Source organism: Talpa europaea, assembly GCF_964194135.1.
Source record: "Talpa europaea genome assembly, chromosome: 2".
Classification (NCBI taxonomy): Eukaryota; Metazoa; Chordata; class Mammalia; order Eulipotyphla; family Talpidae; genus Talpa; species Talpa europaea.
In genome coordinates this window covers 44,354,559-44,379,281 of record NC_140068.1, presented here as the reverse complement: position 1 = coordinate 44,379,281, position 24,723 = coordinate 44,354,559, and the positions used below count along the sequence as shown (strand labels likewise).

At 39.9% G+C, this 24,723-nt stretch overlaps 1 protein-coding gene across 1 annotated transcript in view; it reads right to left on the bottom strand.

Moving 5' to 3' along the window:
* Positions 1-229: 229 nt before the first annotated feature.
* Positions 230-24,723, bottom strand: part of PDSS2 (decaprenyl diphosphate synthase subunit 2) — a gene marked incomplete at both ends in the record, with an annotated part of 215,637 nt that continues 191,143 nt past the window's right edge. The window contains 2 exons of the mRNA XM_084228118.1: positions 230-388; positions 22,655-22,687. Coding sequence (XP_084084244.1) covers positions 230-388; positions 22,655-22,687 — 192 coding nt within the window. The remainder of the gene's footprint in view (positions 389-22,654; positions 22,688-24,723) is intronic.

The following is a 24,723-nucleotide window of genomic DNA, read 5'->3' as shown; positions in this document are numbered from 1 at the left end:
GTGTGCTTCTGGCGTGACAAGTGAAAACTGCTTGACCTTTTTCCTTCTAATTTTGTTTGCAGCAGTTCCAAAAAGAAAGCAGTATTCATTTAGCAATGTGATAAAAGGCAGGGTGAAAATGTATGTTTTTAAAGTCATTAACATGTTTAGATATTTCATCATGAAGGCTCTCCCGATCACCTTATTCCCCAGTTTTTTCAGCCAACAATAGTGTCTTTTTAATTTGGTGTCACGAAAATCTGGTCACAGCAAACACAATGTTTTCTAAAGCAGATCTGGCCTCCGAGGGAGGAAAGCTCTCCAGGGCTTCCAGTGCCTTGTTTCCATGGTAACGACACAGGTCAATAGCTGAAGTCACACCTTTGCCAGCTTTGATTGTTTCTCGCAACTGTTAAGAAACAAATGAAAGTCAGTTTTTAAGGTACCACAATTAAACTGGGGAGAGGATGTGGGAAACAAAGGAGAGGAGAAACAGTATAGATTCACTGTTTCTGCTATGTTCTTTTGAGGTAAAGAGGACATCATTCCCAATGGTTTTGAGACACTAACATTCCCTAAAGCAGCTCAGTGTCTGCACTCCAAAGGAGCACAATAGGCTCCAATCAGCCTAATTACACCTCCTCCCGACTCCCACCCTTTGGTATCTTGAAAAGTGCCCTGCTGGGGGCTGGCGGTAATGAAGGCAGAGGGCATTTACATCTCTGGCATTTTGAATTCAGCAGCCTGGTATTCTTATTTGAGGACGCCTTTATTAACATCATGGTTAATAACTATATTTTTTTTACACTCTATGTTGACATAAGAGTCCACATGAAAATTCAAGAAAGATGCAGAGTATTAGATCTGAAAGCTACCTTTTAAAATGAAAAGATTTCATTTGACTAGAAAGAATGAGCTAGAAATGGAGTTGATTTCCAGTCCCTTTCTTTGATGACAGGAAAGAACCCATAAAATAGTTACACTTCAGAGCTGAAAAAGATTTTGAATGATTTGGTCCATCCACTTTCTCCTGCCTGATTCCATCTTCTCTTCCTCAGTGAATGATTCAAATGTCTGCCTAATTTCTTCTTCAGAAAACTGGGAGTCTTCCTTCAGAGCCAGTCAGGTACAAGGCAGTACTTGTTATGCTCACCCATAAATGAGCTTTCTGGTCCCCAGAGATGGGGTGGGGTCAAGTGACAAGTTCTAATCCATGAGTTGTGAATGATGCATGTCACTTTTGGGCAGTGGCACTTAACCGGCATGTGAGTCTCTCTCAGGGCATCCTTCTGGCACATCCACTGGCCATGTTAGAGAAGCTCCTCGGTCTAGATCCAAGTGACCACAGTGAGTAGCACGGTCCCTCTCCAACCTGCCTTGGACGTGTGTGAGCATAACCCCATCTTGTGGTTTTGATACAGTTTGGAGTAACAGAGATTGTATGGGTGTAGCAATTTTGACTGATACAATCACTAGGTCCCAAACATTCTATCTCTTTCAGAGCTCTCAAATTTATCCTCTGTTTTTCATTTCCATTGCCACAACATTAGTTCAGGCTATTCATCCCTCGCCTGGCTTATTTTTGCAATCACTTCTTAGAGAGTCCTCCCACCACCAGTTTTGTGCCCCTGAACTCCATCCGTCACGCTACCAAGGAGGTCTTTATAAAATGCAAATAAGATCTTGCTTAAAACCCTTCACTGCTTTCCAATAGCCTTAAGAAAAAAACAATTTCTTTCATGGGGCATAGAAGTCCCTTCCTCACCTACTTCTTGCCAAGTCTGCTTTTTCTCTTCTTTTCCTCTACCATGTATTTAGGGAAACTACTTGCTATCTGCTCTGAGACTGTCGCTATCCCCTACTCCCACTAAGCTCCCCAAAGTTCATTTGGGTGGAATGTACTCAGCTAGGATGATAGCGCTTACAGCTAGGAAAATTCTTCAGGGCTCCTGGAGCAGCCTGTGCATATCTGGAGCATAGCATTATTATACAGTGGTGTATTTCAATTCTCCATTCACTTGTCTACCTCTCCACTAGACTTCAAATTGCTGCATAATGCATGAAACATAAAGGGATAAAAGAAAGAACCTGTTCATCTAAGTATATGGGTGAGAGAACTGAAGTCCAGAGAAGCTCAGCTGCTCACCCAAGATCACAGATGGATAGTATGGTAAAGCCGAGATCAGACACCAGGTTTCCAGTCCAGTGAAATTTAAAATTAGACTCCACCAAATATCAGCACTCCCAATGTCACCACACAACAAATGAACTTGGGAATATTTCAGTCTAGGGTTCTCCGGTCTACTGCCCGTCACTGAATGTATGAAGGCCTAAAACGGTGCTGGATCTTAGAGGCAGCCAGATTCAAACCCTGTTCTAGCTTTATAAGCTCAGGGAAGCAATGTTATTAACTCTCTCAGTTCTAAATGGGGATAACATCATTCCCTTGTAGAATTGTTTGTGCGACTCCCTGAGATAGCACAGAAGGCTTTATGGTGTCTAAAACACTATAGACTTGATTTTTTAAGATTTTTTAAAAAATATGGAACATTTCACAGATTTGCACATCAACCCTGCACAGAAGCCATACTAACCTTCTCTGCATGGTTCCAATTTTAGTATATGTGCTACTGAAGCAAGCACAATTAAGTCTATTTTAACTTAATACACAACAACCTCAAATGTGGCTGGATTTGGGTCAGGCCAGTCTTAAAAACTTAAAAAAAAAAAAAAAAAAAAAGAACCTGCCTGCCCACGATTGTTGTCCTTAATCCCCTCAAATACAAATTAGACAGGCTAACACTCTTTTTTTTTTTTATTTATTCATTTATTATTTATTTATTTATTTATTTATACAAGCACTGGGTACAGTCAGAAGCGCGGGAGGGTGCGAGAATTCACCAGAGCCAGAGCGGGGAGCAGAGCAGGCAGAAGGACCGAAGTACACTGCTGAGGGGAGCAGCGGGCGGCAGGAGAGGTCTGCGCGCCATGCGGGACCCTCCTCTGGTGGCCGGGGAGCAGCCGGGGATCGAACCGGCGCCGCAGAGGCCGCGGGCAGCTTCGCAACCCAGCGCTCAACCGCTGCGCCACCATGGAGGCCCAGGCTAACACTCTTATTTTAGACTTCTAGATTGGTACTTGCAGGCATGTGGATATATGTGTAACTGGATTTCAATTTACAAATATTATAATTAACTGCAACAGGTATTAATATGACGTGTAAAAAGTATAACAGTCCTTCTCTGCTTTACAGATCAGAAAGTAATTAAAGGTATATAGTAAAAGGCAGCACAACTAAGGTGCAGATGTAGGACTACAGACGATCAAAGAAATGAGAAGTCAACTTTAATTAGAAGAATTTTAGGAAGGCTTTATAGAGTATCTGAGGCATGTCTTGAGAATGCCAATAAGTAGTTATGGGGCTGGGGGTAGCAAGGGAATTGTAGGGAGAGGGGATAGCTTGAGCAAAAGCACAAAGGAGACCAGAGTGCATTGTCCTGAGACTAGAAACAGATGAGTGAGCTACAGCTTTCAGGAATAAGAGGTAGGGAATCCAGTAGGGCTCTGAAAACCAGGTCAAGAAATTTGAACTTTATTAAAAGAATTTCTTTATAATAAAATATTTTTAAATTATAGAAAAGTTGAAAGACTAGCACAAGAGTGGGCACATTATGGCCCTGAGCCAGATCTGCAAAACTACCCTCCCCACCCAGCCATTTATAAATAAAGTTCTGCTGGAACATAACCATGTCCATTCATTTCAGTATTGTCTGTGGCTGCCTTTGTGTTCTAATGGCAGTGCTGAAGAGCAAGCAGCTGCCACAGAGATTTTATGAACTGCAAAACCTAAAATATTTACCCTTTGACCTGTATAGAAAAAGTCTGCTGATTCCTGGACTAGTATAATGAGTCACCACATATCCTTTACCTAGATTCAACAGTTATTAATATTGTGGGTGTTTTCCGAACCATTTGTAAGTAAGCTGTTGGCAGTATATGCAGGTAAATTAGCTCTCCAGGGGAGGGGAAAAAAAGCCCTATTTGTAGCATTTGCAGAGTTTTATGGTATAAATACTCCCATCATAGCAGATTTCAAGTAATAGAGGGTTATGGAATCACAAAATTCTTGAACATTTAGCAATAGGCTCTGAGTTGGTAGGACTTGGTTTGTGTACACCATAAGCTACAGGATGGTTGAGATTTGTTTTGACATGTGTCTCTTAAGAAGGTTCTCTTACATAACCAGAATGCTATTATGAGCTAATAATAATCCACCAATATTCACCTACTATATAGTCCATGTGTAAACTTCCCCAAATGGTTCCAGAATGTCCTCTTTAGCCTTTTTATTTTTCCTCAAACCATGATCAATCCTTTTGCCACACTGCATTTATTCGTTGGGCTACTTTACTCTTTTTCCCCCTATGATATTGCCATTTTGAAAGGATCAGTTTATGTTGAACAATGTTCTACATTCTGAATCTCTCTGATTACTTCATTTATATTGTTACTCTATAACTTTATTTAGCTAGGTCCAACTGAATATTTGATGATGGCTTACATTAATTACATTTAACCCTTTAATGAAGGGTAATCATATTTGGGCAAAACAGAGGACACTTTTGAAAGTTACTCAAGTCTAAAAGAGCGAATTTCTCTTACCCAAAGATTCTCAGTTAATACTAGATTCTCAGTTAATACTCAAATCTACTCTCCACAAAATTGGGTCACAAGGCTTTGTACACCGAGGGACCATCATGATAGCTTTGATGTGTGAAATGCCCATTTTATGACTCACCAGTAATCTAATCCTTCATGGAAAGTATTATTCCTCATAGAAATCTTTATATACTTCCACCAGCTAAACATAAGGTGTTGGCTCAAAGGAAATCTTTTAGATATAACTAATAGGCAACAGTGAAACTCATTTTCACTATAAATTAGAATTGGCAATGTGTCTATTCTGAAAAATGGCATCCTTGGTAAATAAATGTGACAAGACACATTAAACAGGAGTTTCTAAACTTTGCTAACAACAGAGTCACCTGGGGAACTTGAAAACGTAGATGCCTGGGCCTCGTTCCCAGAGATGGCTTTTCTAACTTCTGAAAAGTGCTTCTCGGGTCATTACAATAACTAGCCAGATTTGGGAGTATCTTCACTCACTGGAGCACAAATTTTGAGCTACTGTATTTTAAAAATGTTGTGTTGGGTTTACACCCTTTTAGCTATACTTTACACTGATCACATTCAATTCAATAAGCATTTACTGAGCACCTATATGGCTTAGGTCTCTAGTAGGGCAGGAGATACATAGAGAAAGACAGTTGTTGCTTCTTAGGACGACCTGTTGGAGGGGCTGTCACAGGACTGCAGAATCAGATATGGTTGAAGAGAACACTGAAGAACTGGACCTATGACTTTGTTCTAATAGTCGCCAGAGAAAAAAACCACAATTAAACAAAATTCTTTCCACTTTGCCTTCACTTATATTTTGACTGGACAAATCCCAAATTGAAGTACAGGTAGACTTTTCCATATTAGGATGTGCTAGAATGCCCACTTTGGCCCTCATGGCTTGAAAAACACTAGCTGTAGGATGAAGAACACACACACACACGCACACACAGAGAAGTGGTGAATTATCTGTGTTTTATTTCCCTGATATAGCACTTTAGAGCACTAATATAATTAAATCTCTAATTAAGTCAGCTGAATAATTGTGTAAGTGCAGCATCACCTGAAATAAATTAAGTCCAAATCCCCTGTTAGAGGATCCAATTAAAGATATTAACGCAGAGAAAAGAGGATGCAAAGTACTTAAAGTTAAGTGCATTATTATTTAACATTTATTAAAAGATGTTATTAAACACCTTTTCAGTGATAAATGTTGCTTTTATGTGATACTTTTGAGTAACTCACTGTATGCCTCTGAAAAGTATTTGGATCAAAAGTCCTCTTAAAACAGGCCTTGCTGGGGGTCTAAGTAGCTTTGGGAAAAGTGGAAGCAGCAGTCACATCTCTCCAAAGAAGCCAGAGAAAGACGTTAAGACCTAGGAGAGGGCTTCCCCGGTGACGCAGGGGTTGGGCGCTGGGTTGCGAGGCTTCCCACAGCCTCTGTAGCACCGGTTCAATCCCCCGCTGCTCCCCGGCCACCGGAGGAGGGTCCCACATGGCGCGCAGACCTCTCCTGCCGCCCGCTGCTCCCCTCAGCAGTGTCCTTCGGTCCTTCTGCCTGCTCTGTTCCCCGCTCTGGCTCTGGTGAATTCTCTCACCCTCCCGCGCTTCTGACTGTACCCAGTGCTTGTATAGATAAATAAATAAATCTTAAAAAAAAAAAAAGACCTAGGAGAACCCCAAGTACAATCTCCTCATCTTGTTTCGTAGATTTGTGAGAGGAGCTAATGAGGTGGACAAAAGTCCCCAGCACATTTGTGATATAGCATGGTTACAGAGTAAACTCTCCAAGGCCTTAGATTTTAAAAGGCCCAGGTGTAAAAGGAGGAGCATCCCAGCCTGGGCCCTGGTGGACCCCAGCCCTGCACAAGGCACCAGTGTATAGAATGCATGCAACCCCTGAGTAAGAGGCACTGACAAAGGAGAGGACAAAACTGTGAAAACCGAGTGGGAATCCACTCATAAATCTGTATGATCACCAGGATACTTGTCACAAGTGTTTTTAAAGTGCGGTGCCTCACAGGAAAATGTTCAGAAACAAACAACTTTGTCAGAATTGGCTAAAGACCAATGGGGGTGGGTGGGGGAGAAAGATAATGACAAATACAAGGGGCTTCAAAATGTGATGGATGTATGTTGAATGAGAAGAATAAATACGCTCAAATACCTGTAAAAGGTAATACACTATATTTTTTTTAATTTATTTTTTAAAAAAGATTTATTTATTTATTTATTTATTTATACAAGCACTGGGTACAGTCAGAAGCGCAGGAGGATGAGAGAATTCACCAGAACCAGAGCGGGGAGCAGAGCAGGCAGAAGGACCGAAGTACACTGCTGAGGGGAGCAGCGAGCTGCAGGAGGGGTCTGTGCGCCATGTGGGACCCTCCTCCGGTGGCCGGGGAGCAGCCGGGGATCGAACGGGCGTCGCAGAGGCCACGGGCAGCTTCGCAACCCAGTGCTCAACCGCAGCGCCACTGGGGAAGCCCAGTAATACACTATTTACACAAGATAAAGAGGGAATAGAACAACTGCTGAATGAGTTAAAATTTGTAAAGACTAAAGTTAAGTTCATGAAGAGGGGTTTTTCAGGGCAAAAAGTGCATTCAAATAGCCTATGCCATGTTGCCAGAGAGGCCTTTGTTCAGTTAGCATTCTGGCTTTCATCTGGCTTCTGGTGTCTTTCCCTTTCCAAGACTACCCAACTCCCATTCCATAACATAATGTTATCCTCAAGACAAATAACATTGTGGCACCCACCAAGTTCCCGCCCTACGGGCAGCTTTTTCACTCATTGTGTCTTATGTTCTGTTGGGCCTTCATCTCCTAGCACTTTCCCTCTCTGTCTTCCTCCTCATTCTGGAGACCTGGTTTCCAGTTTAAATCTTCAGAGAGAGAGATCCACCAGATCCTGACCTGCTAGGGCATGTTACCCTGCGTGCACATAAATATCCTTTCTGGCTACTAAATGGCTGAGAAATCTCAGAGACTGGAAATTCAAATGACTGATGTCTTCAAAAGATAAAACAAAAACCAATGAGATGAAGACAAAGGGGCATTCTGGAACACAGACCAGAGAATTTATGGGCATGGCAAAATTCTAGAAAAGGTTAAAAGTGGAAGTCTCAGTTTGGCAGTGACTCATATATGCTGAGAATCTTTTTTTTTTTTTTTTAAGATTTTATTTATTTATTTATACAAGCACTGGGTATAGTCAGAAGTGCGGGAGAGTGAGAGAATTCACCAGAGCCAGAGCAGGGAACAGAACAGGCAGACTGACAAAATACACTACTGAGGGGAGCAGCGGGTGCAGCAGGAGAGGTCTGTGTACCATGTGGGACCCTTGCCGGCGGCCGGGGATCAAACTGGCGCTGCAGAGGCTGCGCGCAGCTTCGCAGACCAGTGCTCAACCGCTGCGCCACCAGGGGAGGCCCTGAGAATCTTTGATAGCCACATTTTTTATATGTCAAGATTGTGATGTAGATACATAAACAAACAAACAAACACACAAATAAAACCCCCTGCAAACATTGGCTTGACCAAATACTTTTCAGAGGCATGTCCAAAACATAGGTTCTGGAAATGGTCTGGAAATGGTCACCTCACTCTTTGATGGTAAACTTATGGTGCCAAAAAGGGCACTGACAAGAAGACTGGGACTAGTACTAAGATGAAGAAATATCTGGAAACATAATATGGAAGGAATATTTACCTAAAGGAAAGGACTAAAAGAGTCATCTTCAAATATCTAAAGTAACTGAGGTGCCTCCCTGGCGGCACAAGGGGTTGCGTCACAGCACTATGGAGCTATTTGCAGCCACTGCAGCATGAGTTTGATCCCCGGGAAGAGAGCTGACTCACATGGTGCAGCAGACCTCTCCTGTCTCACCCACTGCTCCCCTCAGCAGTGTATTTCAGTTGATCTGCCTGTTCTGCTACCCACTCTGATGAATCTTCTTACCTCCTGCACCTCTGGCCTATACCCCAGTTCTTGTATGCATAAGTAAGTAATTTTTTTTTTCATAAATATTTATTTATTTATGCATACAAAAGCTGGGGTACAGGCCAGAGATGTAGAGGGGGGTGAGAGGATGCACCAGAGACAGAGTGGGAAACAGAAGAGGTCTGCTGCGCCATGTGGGTTGCTCCCTGGCTGGCTGGGGATCGAACTCGTGCTGCAGAGGACGCGGATCGCTTCATAGTGCGGTGCTTAACCTCTTGCACCACCAGGGAGGCCCAATAAGTAAATCTTTAAAAAAAAAAAATTAAATTAGTGAGTTTCCATAGAACTTTCTAAAAAAAAAAGTAAAAGTAACTGAAAGGAAGGAGTAGTCCCAATGTATATGCTTCAGCAGACAGAATAAAGCAACTAGTTGAAGTTTCTAAGAAGCAGATTTCAATTACCAATAGTAAAGAGCTTTCAAATCTGGGAAGCAGATTTCAATTACAAGAAATAAAGAGCTTTCAAATGTCTAACAACAGAGTACTTTTGACAAGCTGTGAACTCCTTATTATTGGAAGTTCTCAGTAGCTGGATGACCACATCAGAGAAAGTCTGAATGTAACTCTTAGCTGATGTGGGTGGTGGAACAAGTCAGCTGCCAAGGTCCCATTCAACTCCAAGTTTCTAGCTGACTGCTTCATTGAAAGGTCTTGCCAACTTTTGAGTGTCAATACTTGGTGCAAAAGGAAATGTCAATTAAAACCTCTCTTCAATATGATAAACTGTGACATGTATTACAAACAACAAAGACAGCATTCCTTTTTACTTAGAATAACAAATTATCTGCAAGAGTTTAAAAGTAAAAAAGGTACTGATCCTAATTCTTAAGCAAAAATGGAATATGAAAATAAGATAATTTTTAGTTATTTCCTCAATCATATGAATTCACATGCAAAAACACGGAAGAATGGACGTGTTCCCCAATATTAAAATATCAATATTATGGATAGAAGCTGAGAGTAGAAAAATTTAGGTCTCACAAGGACACAAGCCAAGAGGTGGGGGTACAGATGACTAATGAGTCTTAAACTAAAACGACTATGGAAGTCTCCAGGAATGAGGGAGAGTCAGAAAATATTATCAGTCAGAGAGGGGGACAGAGAGGATTATCAGTCATAGAAGACTGACCCAACCTCATTCCAAGACAGCAGTTTCCACAATGATTCTGTCAAAGAACACTATGTAAGAACACCCCTGGCAAAATGTAGCTCTCCTGCCCACCTGTGTCTATGCTAGGTGTTTATTTTCTTAAACCTATACCTTTCAAAAATACAGTTCTTGTCTTTTTGGGCTGCCCGTCTGTGTCTGTGCAGGGATTCCTCTTTCCTTTTTCCCTTCCCTTAATAAACTTGCCACGTGGTGATGAGTAGGAACAACTGCTTAATTCTTTCTCTGATGGACTCAAGCACCCCATACACCAAACCCTATCATCTGAACCCCACCACTTACACAGCTACCACTAGCAATAACAGCAGAGACAATTCCATATATAGTGCTTATGTGAACCGAGTAATCCTCAGAACAGTCCTATAAAGTTGTGCTACCATTATTATCGTTTTACCAATGAATAAATTAGGGCAAGAATATGTTGCCTCAGGTAACACAGAAGTCAAATAAATGCTAAAGTCAAGATTCAAAGAGTTCTTGCTCTTAACCAACATTCTTGATGCTTTTTCCTCTACTCCATTACAAACTGGAAAGCATTACAATTTAATTTGAGAAGTGACCACATACCTATATCAACAATGTTCTTTGAATGCCTAATCACAAGGGCAATTTTTTTAGTAGATAAAAAAATGCATCAAGTCAAATAACTCTGGGTAAAAACATACAGAGAAGATAGAAAATCAAAGTCATCATTGGATTATGTACCTGTGTTATAACATACACATTTTAAAATCACAATTAAAAATGCCATATGGCTACAGAACAAATTTCAGTAGGGATTGGAGGTGGAAAATTTCCACATTTTCTTCTAAGAAAATAACCATAAATATCTCAATTGGTTATATTCTTCTGATTATACTTACAAAGATACTGAATAAGGCTCAGGTATTATTATATCTACTACTGAGTCACAAAACAAAACTGGCATACATTTTTATTTAAATCCTTAACTGATAAAAAACATAATTAGAATTATAGTATTTATACCACATATATATGTGTATCAGTGCACATATGTATGTGTATAAAAACCCCTATACACATATGTATATGGATTAGGGAAATTCTCATGCAGTTAATAAAATTTCACTGGTGCACTCAAAATTGCTGGCTCCATGGCACATAATTTAGGCAAAGTAGTATTTGCTACTTAAAGAACAGAGATCAATTTGTAGTTGAGGGTATGAGCAGTTGTGCCTGATTTCAAAATACAATGACATGGGAAAAAACATACAATTTAAATCTTAGTTTATAAACTTTCATCAGCATTTGATAGGTTGGCCATTATATAATATGGAGTTATATTAAATTGATGCTTAATTCCATAGAGAAGCAATCAGTTTTTTTGGTTATGTCTTCTGAAGGAAAATTTATGATTTATAAACAGTGACAGATGTTTCAATACATTTAGTCAAAGTTAGTTTTTAATTTTAGTTATCATATTCCAAAAAGGACCTTTATTCTACACACTGAAATTCAAAAAGCAAAACAGGGAACATGAAACAAACTATAATGGAATTCAACAAGCAAAAACATAGGCTGTAGACTTTAGTAACGAGCCACTGTTGCCTGTAGCTTTTTTAGCAGTGAATCAGTAAATAGCAAGGTCTGTAATCTCATGACAAATAGTATGCTGGTTATTTCATTAAAAAGAACACTGTGGGAAGAAAGCACTAACATTATGTAGGTAGCAAATAGTCCTGGGATTATTTGAGGAATACATAAACCAAGAGTGAGTGAATTTGGGTTTCTATTATTTTATTCAAGTCCACATCTTACTTATACCTTTCTTAAAATACTTCTCATATTCCGATATTTCATCTCTTTAGCATTTGGATGCTAATATCTGGGATTACTTGCCTAAAAACTACCATAAACACTAATATCCCCATGACCCTAGACTTCTAATACCCTAATATGCATCTTCATCCAAGATGAAATTAAAACACATTTATGACTTCTATCACTAGAAAGCACTTCAAACTATAGAAAAAATGTATCTAGGGAGAGTAATAACAATGAAATAAATGTATACCTTAACCATGTCTCCCAGGCAGATTGCATCAGATTAGGGGCAAATGCAGGAATCAATGTTTGAGGTGAAGCGGTTACTGTTGGTGCCATGTAAGTGCCTGCAAACATCTGCAGGATTACCACCTCTTCCAGATGTGAGAGGACTCTGTTACGGTGTTATGGAAGGTATATTTGTAAACAGAGAACCTTGCTTCCCTCATGAAAATGGTGATGAGAACTTGAGTTAAATGGCTATATCTATAAAATTTGCTTGGAAAAACAAAAAATTATTATTTCGTAGTATGTCTAAAGCAACTTGACAAGCAGTAAGGTGGTAAAGAATACACACTATGGAGTCTGAAGATCTAGTTGGAATCATGACTGTGAAAAAGTAACTGTTAGGTTATTTTGATTTCCTTTCCACAAAACAAAGGTAATCAGCTACAGAATCTGATGGAACCCTTTGCTTTAATGTATGTTTTGAGCAGAGTACACATTGAAAATCAACTACACAATAGCATGCATCACAAAGTGCTAACAACACACAGAAAGGCCTACAACCTATCCTAACAGATGGGTCAGGAATAAATCAAATATAGAGGTTAGCATAATTTCCTTAGCTCTAGAGCAGGGACACCTTCCCCAGGGGGCACTATTGCACCACACCTCAATCAATCTTTGGTGGTACACCTTTGGCTTTATCTGGTAAATAGGTAAGATCAAGCTAGAAAGTCAAGGACTGGGAACAAAGGGATAGGATCCACTCACTAGTCATCTTTAGTAGCATTTTACAAACCACTACCCCATGTTGCAGGTCTTGTCATCTCTGCTGTTATGTTGGTAATTCTATTTGAAAAGTGAGGTGACACAGCCAGCTTGCTATTTCAGGAAGGTGGTTAAGCACATCCAGGATCAATACTTTGTCTGATGTGATAAGTGGGGAGCTGAGTAGCACTTGCAGACACTGCCCAGAAACATGGAAGAATGTCTTCAGATGTCCTGACTAAACAGATTACCACTGCGACAGAACAAATATCCTGAACTCACAAAATCCTTAATTCTTAAAGACTGCAGGTAATTACAGACACTTATAACGTACTAAAATCACATTGAGCATAATACAGAGGTGCTATCCTTTTGTTTTCCCTCCAAAAATAATTTTGGAAAACCCCTGCCTCTTTGCCTTTTTTTTTTTTTTTTTTTTTTTAATAACAAGGATATTATTCCCTTCAGGTCTACTTAAATTCAATGGACTAAACAGGCTCCTCTCTGGGGACTGGGAACTGTCCTCCACTAAAGACACACTGGCTTTCCCTGTGCACAGGTGGCTCCCGATACCACAAACTGGGAGCAATCATTGAAGCCAGATACCCCACAGTGCAGATCATTTACCCACAACCCAGCCTGGAGAACATTTTTTAGTTTTCTAGACTATGATTCAAAAGGTTACCCCAAATGAATCGTTGTTTCAACCTAGGAGGTGGGAAGAGATCATTGAAAATGCAACCATATGATTGAAAATATACTTGGGGAAGGAAATAGAGGCACAAAGGTAAGTCAAGTATGCCTTATGAATTAAAAGAACAGAATACAAGCACAAACATTTGGTTCCTTATTCATTGATTCAGGAATTCAACAAACATTTTCGGGTATCTAGTACGTGTCGGGGCTGTGCTTGGTTCTCAGGGTATAAATGCGAGCAAACCAAACATGATTCCAGGCTTATAACTAACAACTGGTCTTCATCAACAATCTAAATCTGCCTTAGCTTCCTGGTGTTAGATATTATGTAGAGATGTAATTATTTTAGGGTCCAGTATCAAAATGGTAAATTTAACAATAAAAGAGATTGCCCTATCAAATATTATTATTGTGAACTAAATATTGTAGCACTCATATAATTAGAAACCAAAGATTAACAGTTAGGAATATATGATTTGAAGAAAAATAAAAAAGATTTACAACCGCCTAGAAGATTGAATTATAATACTATCAACAGTATTTGGGCTAACAACTGAGAAGGTGGCATATTTTATAATGACATAAAGAGGTTTATCATTGATATCATTTAATAATTTTATTCATGATCTACAAGGGAATAGAGATTATAATTATTCAATCTGTTGATGCCATTGAAGTGTGTGGGATTGCTAGCACCTCAGAGAACAAGAATCTAATTTTAAAATAACATTAAGAAATTAGAGGAATAGATCATCAAAGCAAGATGATAGTCACTGGAGACAAATGCAAAATAATATACTCAGAGACTTGTGGAGGAGAAAACTGGCCTGATGATGGGGAATGAATGAACGTCCAGAGGGCAATTATTTTGCTAAAAGACTTGAGGGCTCATAAAAGGGCAGAGCTCAGGTTTCAGGTATAAACCATTCATGGTATGTGTTATTAGAATTTATTTTTGATTTAAAGTTTCACATGATACAAAAGCTTCTGCTTTTTATTTTGGACAGAAATGGATCAATGGTTATTTTTCCATCATTAATAATTCTATTTTGAAGGTGATTTGGAATCAAAACAGGAGTTGCAAAAACCAACGTTAGTAAATTAATTGTTTTGAAAAAAAAAAACCAAACAGAATCTATTCGTTATTGCCTCAAGGAAAAACACTTCTTGTCTGAAATATGATTGCCAAAAAAAAAGATTTGGTTTTTAAGGAAACAAGCAGAGGGGAATTTAAAATGTTCAGATGGGGCCTCTCTGGTGGCGCAGGGGTTAAGACGCAACCTATGAAGAAATCCGCAGCCACTGTAGCATAAGTTCGATTCCCGGCTGGCCAGGGAGAAACCCACATGGTGGGACAGATCTCTCCTGTCTCGCCTGCTGCTCCCCTCAGCAGTGTACTTCGGTCCATCTGCCTGTTCTATTCCCCACTCTGTCTCTGGTGAATACTCTCACCCTCCCGTGCATCTCTGGCCTGTACCCCAATTCTTGTATAAAAATAAATAAATCTTAATAAAATAAAATAAAATAAAATAAAATGATCAGATGGCAGTGCTGGTGGTATCCTCCAGTACATACTCTTGTGCTGTGGTTAGGTAGCCAGACCCACACCAGGCCTCCTTCTCAATTGTCTTCTAGCACCTCAACCCCTTCTTGAGGCCCAGCGCAGAAATGTAGTGTGAAACAATTACATTTTCTCTCATGTATTTCTGCCTACTGACATAGAAGGAAGCACTTTCTCTAAGAGTCTAGAATTTAATTCTGATTATGTCACCAAAACATGATTTCAGGGCCTCCCCTGGTGGCACAGGTGGTTGAGCGCTGCACTGTGGTGCTATCTGCAGCCTCTGCAGCACCGGTTCGATCCCGGCCGGCTAGCGAGGGTCCCACATGGCACAGCAGACCTCTCTTGTCATGCCTGCTGCTCCCCTCAGCAGTGTATTTCCTCAGTCTGCCTGTTTTGTTCCCTGCTCTGTCTCTGGGGAATCCTCTCACCTTCCTGCGAATCTGGCCTGTACCCCGTTTCTTGTATAAATAAATAAATCAATCTTTAAAAAAAAACATGATTTCAGGGATGTTAGTTTTCAATTTTTAGTATCTCTGGGCATAATATGAAAAAATAAAACACCTCAATTCAAATCACCTTACACTTTTAAAACAAATACTTTTAAAAATACAATATATATTTCTTTTTTAAAAACATGCATAAATGTTACCACTTTAATGACCTTATTTGCATTTTTACATGTTGTCTTTCAGACTTAGTATATAAAATTTTACACAGTTGTACCAACACTATAAAGGTATTTGCATTTTTCCCTTTAAATTTTATTATTAACATCTAATTGTACAAGTCCTTTATGGAAAAAGACAGAAGAATATCAATGCTTCTATATAGTCTCCATAATTATCACTGACACAGAAGTCCTAAATGTTAAGACAAATTCAAGAGGTTAAAGGAAATGTGAGATTTAGTGTATATAGTGTTGTTGAATAGAATATTTTACCAAAGGAGCTAATGTAAAGTCTCAAGGTGGAAGTAGCAGCATCTGCCCAGGAGAAGAGTATAGGGAAGAGAAAACACAGCAACATCTGGTCTCTGAATGTGCCAATGTGAAAAATTCTCAGAGCCAGAGAGCCAGGGTTATGGGAAAGACCAAGCATACAAAACCTGTCTGCCAGAAAAAAAAAAAAAAAAAAAAGAGACTGGCTTTGTCAGTGAAGGAAGGATGATAATATTTACAGAAAATTTCTTGTAGTCTAGATTCAAAAAATAGACTTTTGGTTGAAGCAATCCACGTAAAATGAGAGAGAAGACACAGCTGAAAGGGCAAATCTTGGAATGATCCATGACGGAGAGGAAAGACTTATTTTTTCCTCTTTAAGGGGACATGATGATATGTGATCATGCAAATGCAAATGTCTGTGGACAGCACTGTTCGCTGGTAGGAAGAGAATTTTAATGTGTTCCCTATGCAAATGCATTTCATGATAAAACAAAATGTGCAAGGCCTTCTGTGGGCGGGGAGGGAAGAGGAGAGCAGGGCTCTAGAAACTGCCTGAGGGGCATGAGAGGACAGAGTCAGGAGAACATGCCACTTTGGAACCCCAACAAATTCCAGGAGAGGTTAGGTCAAAACTGAATCCTTTAAGAAAAAATCACATTTGAGGTGAACTGGATGCTAATGAACTACAACCTGCAAGCCTTATCTTCATCAAGTGTTTAACCTTGAGCAATTCTGTATTTAGAGAGAACTTCAGTGAGAAGACATTAAAAAACAATCCTCTTTTCTGTACTGAGTCATGGGGGAAATTACATAAACTGCACAGTGAAGACTGGAGCTCCAGGAAACCATTTTTAGAGTCTTGGTGTCACAGTTATCACGCATATTAAAGCCCACTTAAGGTACAGCCTAGGTACTTTTGAAAAAAATGACCAGGTGTCATATCCACAGTGCCAAACAGTATGGTTTTGACCAAGATGTTAGAAGCAATTATTACAAAGAAATTGGTAAAGTCTTAGTCTCTGTGATGGAGATATTTAAACAAGTCATCTTGAAAGTGTTAAAAAATTAAAATTGTAGAAGCCGAACTATAGGTGCCATGTTTTGCCTAAAGTGGTAAAAATACCATCTGCCTCAATCTTTTAGCAGCATGCTTATTTCAAGTAGCAGTAGGCTAAACTACAGGCATACGCTCAGCTCCAGCTGGGGAAAATACACAGACGTTTGTAGATGTTTTTCTAAGCAAGAGTAGTCAACATATTCGTTTTCTTTCAGACATATATATTAGTTACCATAGCAAACCAAGCATGAACGTGGTCGGAGAAGCTTCTCCACCAGTCCCAACACATGCCCATGAATTCCTACAATTCAATAGGTGGCACTCTTCCCTCTAGCACTGAACTCAATCAGGTGTGTTTAACCTTGCAGCCCGAGCCTAAGGAGTGGGGAACAGTCTGAAATTCACACAGCCAGAGCTGCAGACCAATCGCAACAATTAAGATCTCCACAGCACTATGTGGAAGAGCAAAACTGTTAGCACCAGTTTTTTGGCCACAATTCACTTCTGGCAATGACATTATGCTTAATAAAACTTCTCCTGCAGTCTTAACTAGGTTCCTTGTTTTTCCATTTTAAAAGCTATTGGGTAGAATTGCCTTACAGTTAAACAGCTTCCATTCTTGTCCAGCCCCCAGGTGGATGAATTTAGTAGTGGGGAGAAGGCTCCTGTGCTGTGTTAACCATCTTACAGAGGCTGGGGAGACTTAGTGAATTAATAGTTGTTGAGTGCTTCAAAATCTTAAGATGAAAGGCTCTGCCTTAGTGTAAGGCATCGTATCCAGGTTCGATAGCAACAGGAACTCAATTTAAAAGCAATTCAGTTTCTTATCTCAGTGTTTGAGTGTAGACCACTGTTTTGCTGAATGTGACAGACATTTTCAAGATCCAGCTAAGACTGATTTTGAAATGCTTACCTCTTTCACTCTCTGCCTTACTTCCTTGCCATTCTGAGACTGACAAAATTCGTGAGATGGCACATCAAGCCACAGAGCATGTGGCCAAAATAAAATTTTCTATGGTTCTAGAAATCGGATGTTTCAGATAAATTTTGACTTTTGAGTAAATGTTCACCACTTGGAGCTGAAGAAATTTCCAGCAACAAAGAAATTTCACGGCGGTTTGGGTTTTTCAAAGATAGTTTTGCAGAGAAACCCACGTGGGGGGCCCTAAGCCACTAACCTACATCAGTCAGCACAAGCACCAGGACCATGGAAAGCAGAGATATGTATTACTAAGGCCCCATGACATACTGCAAAGGACAGGATACCGCAGCTGTGCCCTGCAGACTGAGACAGTACTTGATAGGGATGGATATAATTTTTCTTTCCTATGTTACTTGGGTTAAGGTCTGTGTAAGGAGGATGGGTCTGAATAATTACCTAGATCAAGTTATGCCCGTCAATATCAGAAAAGCACCACATATTCCAGGGAGCTGGGTTTCCATTTATTGGTATGAAGAGAATTTCACTACACACTTTAGAAGGCAATCTTAGGGCTACTGAACATTGGGATGGACTGTTATGTAGTCAATATACTCTTAAAATGGGCTAATCTGAATTTACAGTCCTTGATTCCAGAGCTCTCATGGACTCATGCATTTCCCCCAGCAGAGCACTACCGGAACACTCATCCACACGCACTTAGCAAGTACTCCTACGTGTAAGTCTACACTGGGTACAGGTGATGCAACCATGAACAAGGCCATTGAAGCCTCTGCCTTCGGGACTCTTACATACTTGTGGAAGAAGAAAGAAACAATGACTAAATAAAAATGATAATTTTACATTATGATAAATATTGAGAAGAAAAACTTATAGCAAAGGGAGTGGCTCTTTTAGATAGGGAGGTATATGTGTGAGGGCCAGGACTCAGTCAGTCTTGCTCAAGGTGGCAGTCACCACTAGTACAGTGCCTGGCACATATTAAATTTCAAATCAGTAGTGGCTGGGTGGATAAAGAACTGAATCTGGACCTCAGAGTAGATGGTACTAATCTGAACTACTCATTTTGAGGATAAGTGACTAATAACAGATTTCATAGTTAGCTGGTGGCAGGTTCAGAGGTGTTCTATTTGTGTACCACATTATTATTTTTTTTAAAGATTTTTTTTTTATTTGTTTATACAAGAACCAAGGTACAGGCCAGATGTGCAGGAGGGTGAGAGGATTCACCAGAGACAGAGCGGGGAACAGAACAGATGGACTGACTGAAATACACTGCTGAGGGGAGCAGCGGGCGAGACAGGAGAGGTCTGCTCATCATGTGGGTTGCGCCGAGGCCGGCATAGATCGAACTGGTGCTGCAGAGGCTGTGGACAGCTTTGCAGCACTGCGCTCAACCGCTTGCGCCACCGAGGCCCTTGTGTACCACATTCTTCTGAGTCTCTTCCATTGTGCTTCTGCAATAAGAAACCCTAAAGGACTTCTCTTAATCATAAATAAGCAACAATGATCAAAATTCACTCTATTGCCAAGTAATGATGACTTTTCCCTTATATTTATTTTTAGTCATATGTTAGGTTTCTTTAATTATAACAGTGCAATTCCACCATTTATCTCCAAGCTAGTTTATTACAAGCTTCCAAAGCATCTTCTTAACCCTCCTGATACTTGTAACCTGTGTCAAAAGCTTTCCTTTCCTCTCTGATTGAAATTGAAAAAAAACCCAAAACAACCCATACCAGGTTTTCTCCTGCAACTAACTTTATATGGTGCTATTTTCTTACTCACAGCCTTACTCCATCCCCATTTACCCAATGCTAAACAGTGTTACACACCAACTATACAAAGACAAACAAGACATTGTCACTGCCTACAAAGAGCTCACAGTATAGGTCTGTCTTACAAATGAATCATTATAATATAACAGAGTAAGTACACTGAGAGATACACAGTGTATTACACCTAACATGACTAAAAAAAAAAATAAGGAAAAAGTCATTATTTGGCAATAGATTGACTTTTGATCATTGTTGCATAGTGTTACCTTATAGACAATGTATTTTAGGGTAAACCTAGTTAGGAAAGTGCCTAATCCAGCCTTGGGGACCAGGGAGGACTTCCTATAGGAGACAATTCTAAAGTAAGTCTTATTGGAGGAGCAGGGGTAACCAGATAAAGAGGGAAGGACATTTCAAGCAGAAGGGACAGTATGAGTTAAGGACTGAAGAATAGAAATAGTACATTTCATGTAATTTTGTGCTGTTGGAGCAAAGGATGGGAGGGCATAAAGCTAATAATCCCTCTAGGGGGTGAGATCACACAGTACTTTATATGCCAGTCTAACTAGCTTTGAATTTGCCTTTTAGACACATGGAGCCAATGAGGGGTTTTAAGCTGGAGTGTAAAGCTGTCAGATTTGTGATTTAGACAGATATTCTCACTGGTAATGGATCTATGGGAACAAAAGAGAGGCTGGAAGACCAGTCAGTAGGCTGTCTGGTCCAAATAAAGACTCAACATAAGCAATGGAAGAGAGATCAAGAGGAGAGGCTGGAGTGAAGAAATTGTAGGATAGGAAACTGGCATGACTTGGTGTAGGGTGAAGAAAATGTCAGGCTTTTCTGCCCTCCTGCTATCAGGATAGATGATGGATCCTTGAGGTCCTGAATGCATGCCTGATGGCGGGGACCTATAGTGGGGTGTGGGCATAGGTAGATGGGATTCACCTGGGCTAAGACTGTGCTTTTAAGGGCAGCATCACGGGAACACCAGCAGAAGCCGAGAGAGAAGCAAGAGAAGCAGAAGCTGAGAGAACGTCGGAGAGCCCAGATAGAATGAAGACTTGCTGGGGGCTGGAAGGCCTGCCAGCCTCCCGGCCCCCCCAGCACCCCTGCCTGCTGTGTACCGGGTAAATCCCAATAAAAGACCTGCAAAAAACCACTGAGGACTCTGACTCCTCCTTCACCCAGTCTGCTGGATCCTAGAAAACTTGTACTGCGTCCATTCCTGCCCTTTACACTTGGTCATGGAATATAGGAGTGAGGGAGTAGAAGCTGTCCTATGTTTTGCGTGTGACTGACCACTGGGTTGACAGCACCAACAAGAGAGAATAAGTAAAGAGGACCAGAAATACAACATTAAGAGTGAACCCTAATGTAAACTGTGGCTGCTGGATGATAATGATGAGTCAAGTAGATTTATTGATTATAATAAATGTACCAACTGGTATAGAGTATTGATAGTGGGGGAAGTAGTGTGTTATGTGGGGATCAGGGAACTTTTTATACTTTTTGCTGAATTTTTCTGTGAATCTAAAACTCAAAAAGTTAAAAAAAAAACAGTCTTAAAAAAAAGGCAGAAATGTCAGGGAAGAGCTGTTTTCAGTTTAAGATGCACTGAGTCTGCACCTATGGGACACCCAAGAGGAAACGTCCACAGTGCCCATTTGGGTATATGATAAGGCTCAAGCAGACATCTAAGGCAGGGTTACAGATATGGAGGTCCTCAGTGTAGAGGTGCTCCTATTATCTAGCTTTTTTTTTTTTAAAGATTTACTTATTTATGCATACAAGAACTGGGTACGGGCCAGAGGTGTGGGGGGTGAGAGGATACACCAGAGACAGAGTGGGGAGCAGAACAGATGGATTTACTGACTGAAGTACATTGCTGAGGGGAGCAGTGGGCGAGTCATGAGAAGTCTGCTGCTCCGGGGATCAAACTCGTGCTGCAATGCCTGTGAATAGCTTCATAGGTTGCATCTTAACCCTTGCACCACCAGGGAGGCCCTATCTAGCTTTTCTTGAAGGAGGTGAAAGTTTGGCAAATAAGGAAGGGAATGCATTTCAGGAAAGGAGAAAAGTTAGGGTAAAGGCACGGAGCCACAGGTGTGCACCTCAGGGCTGCCAGGAGAGGACGCTTCCAGATCAGCCCTGAAGAGATCATGAGTTTCAGCTGTCTCACTGCAAGCAGAGCCCTTCTGGTATTTCTACCTCCTCTCTTGGTAGTGCAGGTGTGCTCACATCCTGGATATTCCTGACTGTTGCATAAACTGGATAGTTAGGTGTTCCTTTAGCCCAACAGTTTTATCGATCTGTGCACTATGAGGGATCTACGTATCCCACACCCCTGCTAAAATGTTCCACCTGTCCCTAAGGGGAAAAGAGATAACCCACACATGCCCATGGGACTGCATTGGTGCACTGAAATCTGAGTGCCCATGGAGGCTTTTAACCAAAGCAGTGAGTCAGAATTGTCTGTGAAGACTTTTTCAAACCTTTCCATCCTTACTCTGCCCTGCTTTCCCCACCAGGGGGTCTTGATCTGGTGGAAGAGGGCATGAAGCAGGGGTAACCTAGGCATATGCATTTTCAGAAGCTCACAGTGATGTGAAGACTACAAGCTTGGACTACAAGCACCTGCATGGTGCTTCTTAGGCATTATCTGATGGTGCTAAAAGTTGTTTTCCATCCCTTGAAGGAAAACCAAAGGCAGTGGTTAGAGATCTTACCTGCTTTATCTTTATCTTTCTTACAACCACCTGACATCATATGGTACGTTCATTTGGTTGTTTATTAGTTATCTTTTCCACCCACTAGACTGTATATTCCTGAAAGGACAGACTCCATCTGGTTCACTGTTGTATTCCCAACACCTAACAAAGTGTCTGGAATGAAGTAGATACTTAACAAATAAACTTATTGTTGCCTGAATGTTATTTTACTTGAGATTGCCTGTTATTTAATGGGGAATGTCCCTCAATTTTGAATGTGATGATACTCTTTTGACCTTTCAAATATAAACAAAAAATAAACTGTAATGTCTAAAGCTGTGTTGTAGGTATAAAATCTACCTACCTTAGCATAGTCCAATCTTCCCCTTTCTTGAGCCTAAAATAGAAAAGAGGGGGAAATTAGTTAATTCTTTAAAAAAAATTAACACCTCCATAACTTTTGCTTCTCAAGGAATAAAAACCTATTTTCTCCCTCTCTATATGTATATATCTCTCTCTATATATAATTTTCAAACAAATAGAAAAGTTGAAATACAGTACAATGAACACACAAATACTCCCTATCTAAAGTTGCCAATAGAAGACATCATAACTCTTCAGACTTCAGCATATTTTATAAACATAGGACATCTATATATATACACATGACCACTATCAAATATTAAAAACTAACAATGTGGCATTCACCTACATAGAATCCACATGTATTGAACCCACAGATTACTTACTAATCACATAACTAATAAACAACTAAATGGACATCATTTTCCCAATTATCTCAACAATATCTTTTATTGTTTTTTTCCCAAATCAGCCAATATTCACCCACTGTATTTAGTTCTTTTGTCTGTTTAGCCTTTTGAATCTAAATAGCCCTTCCCTATTTTTCATGAAAGGAAAACAAAAGCTATTAACTTTTTTTCATAATAATCATTTATTTATTTTTTGAGAACAGGGCAGCAATCTTATAAAATGTGTCTCCTTTTGGATTTGTTTCATATTTCCTCATTCCTCATTTAACTCATCCCTGTTTTGTTTGCAAACTCTAAGCTTGTCTGTAGATTTAGATTTAGGTTACTTATATTTAGGTCAAATCTTTTTGGCAACTTCATGTGGATTATATGCTTCATACTGCATCAATTCAGGAGGCACAAAATATCAGCCTGTTCCATTCTTAGTGCTATAAATTTGATCACTTGGTTAAGGTAACGATTATCACTTGGTTAAGGTAATGATTACAGATGGTCCACTCTAATGATCTATTTCCCCCTTTACAATTAGTAGGTGATCTGTGGGTTCAATTTCTTTTTTACTTCCCTTGGTATAATTTTTATTATGTTGTATTATGTTGAAAGACTCCCACTGGGAATGAGGATAGGAGAGAAAGGTGGAGGTGAAAGAAAGATCCTATAAGAGGGCAGATTTTATTTAGAAATTTATTCACTTCTGGGCCTCCCTAGTGGTGCAGGGGTTAAAGACAGCACTATCAAGCTATCGCCAGCCATTATGGCACAAGTTCAATCCTCGGGAAGCCTGGGAGCTACCCACATGACACAGCAGACCTCTCCTGCCTTGCCTGCTGCTCCCCTTAGTAGTGTAGTTCAGTAGATCGGCCTGTTCTGCTCCCCACTCTCTCTGGTGAATCCTCTCACCCCTTGCACCTCTAGCGCACACCCCAGTTCTTATATGCATAAATAAATAAATATTTTTGAAAAGAGAAATTTATTCGCTTCTTTAAAATTTAGTTATTAAAAAATTACAAACATATACTCAAAACATTTATATAACAAATTTTCATATAATAGATACAACCAATATGTATTCATATTTGTGGGTAGGTCAACCCATTTTTTGGTAGACTTCAGATTAAAGTTTCTCCAGTCACCCCTGCAGAGAACAAGAGTCCTTCAACTTATGAAATAGTAAGGTCTCGAGTCAATTTGTTCCTCAGTCTAAAATCCTCTATACTGATAACAAACATGGGCAGAGTACTCTCATGAGAAAAATAAGATTTTCTTAACATTTGTTTTGACTTTTCTGGCTTCTTTACAATCCTTTAAAAATTCATCCAAAGATGGCTGCATTTTATTCTTCTTATTTTCATAACAAACAACTTATAATAAGATACTTCTCATGTATCGTGGTTGGCACCATCACAAATCACACTAAGTTAAAACTATGACTTGAACATTTTCAATGATAAAATGACTTCTGCAACCAATGTAATATAATAGAGAATTTGAGTGCCCAATGTCACCACTCCTGTTTATTTCACTACTAGAGGTTTTTAGGCAAAGCAATCAGATAACAGGAAATAAAAGGAACCCAAGTAACTATCATTATTTGAAGATGATATATATAGAAAGAGCTAAAGACTCCACCAAAAAGCTATTAGAAATAATAAATGAACAC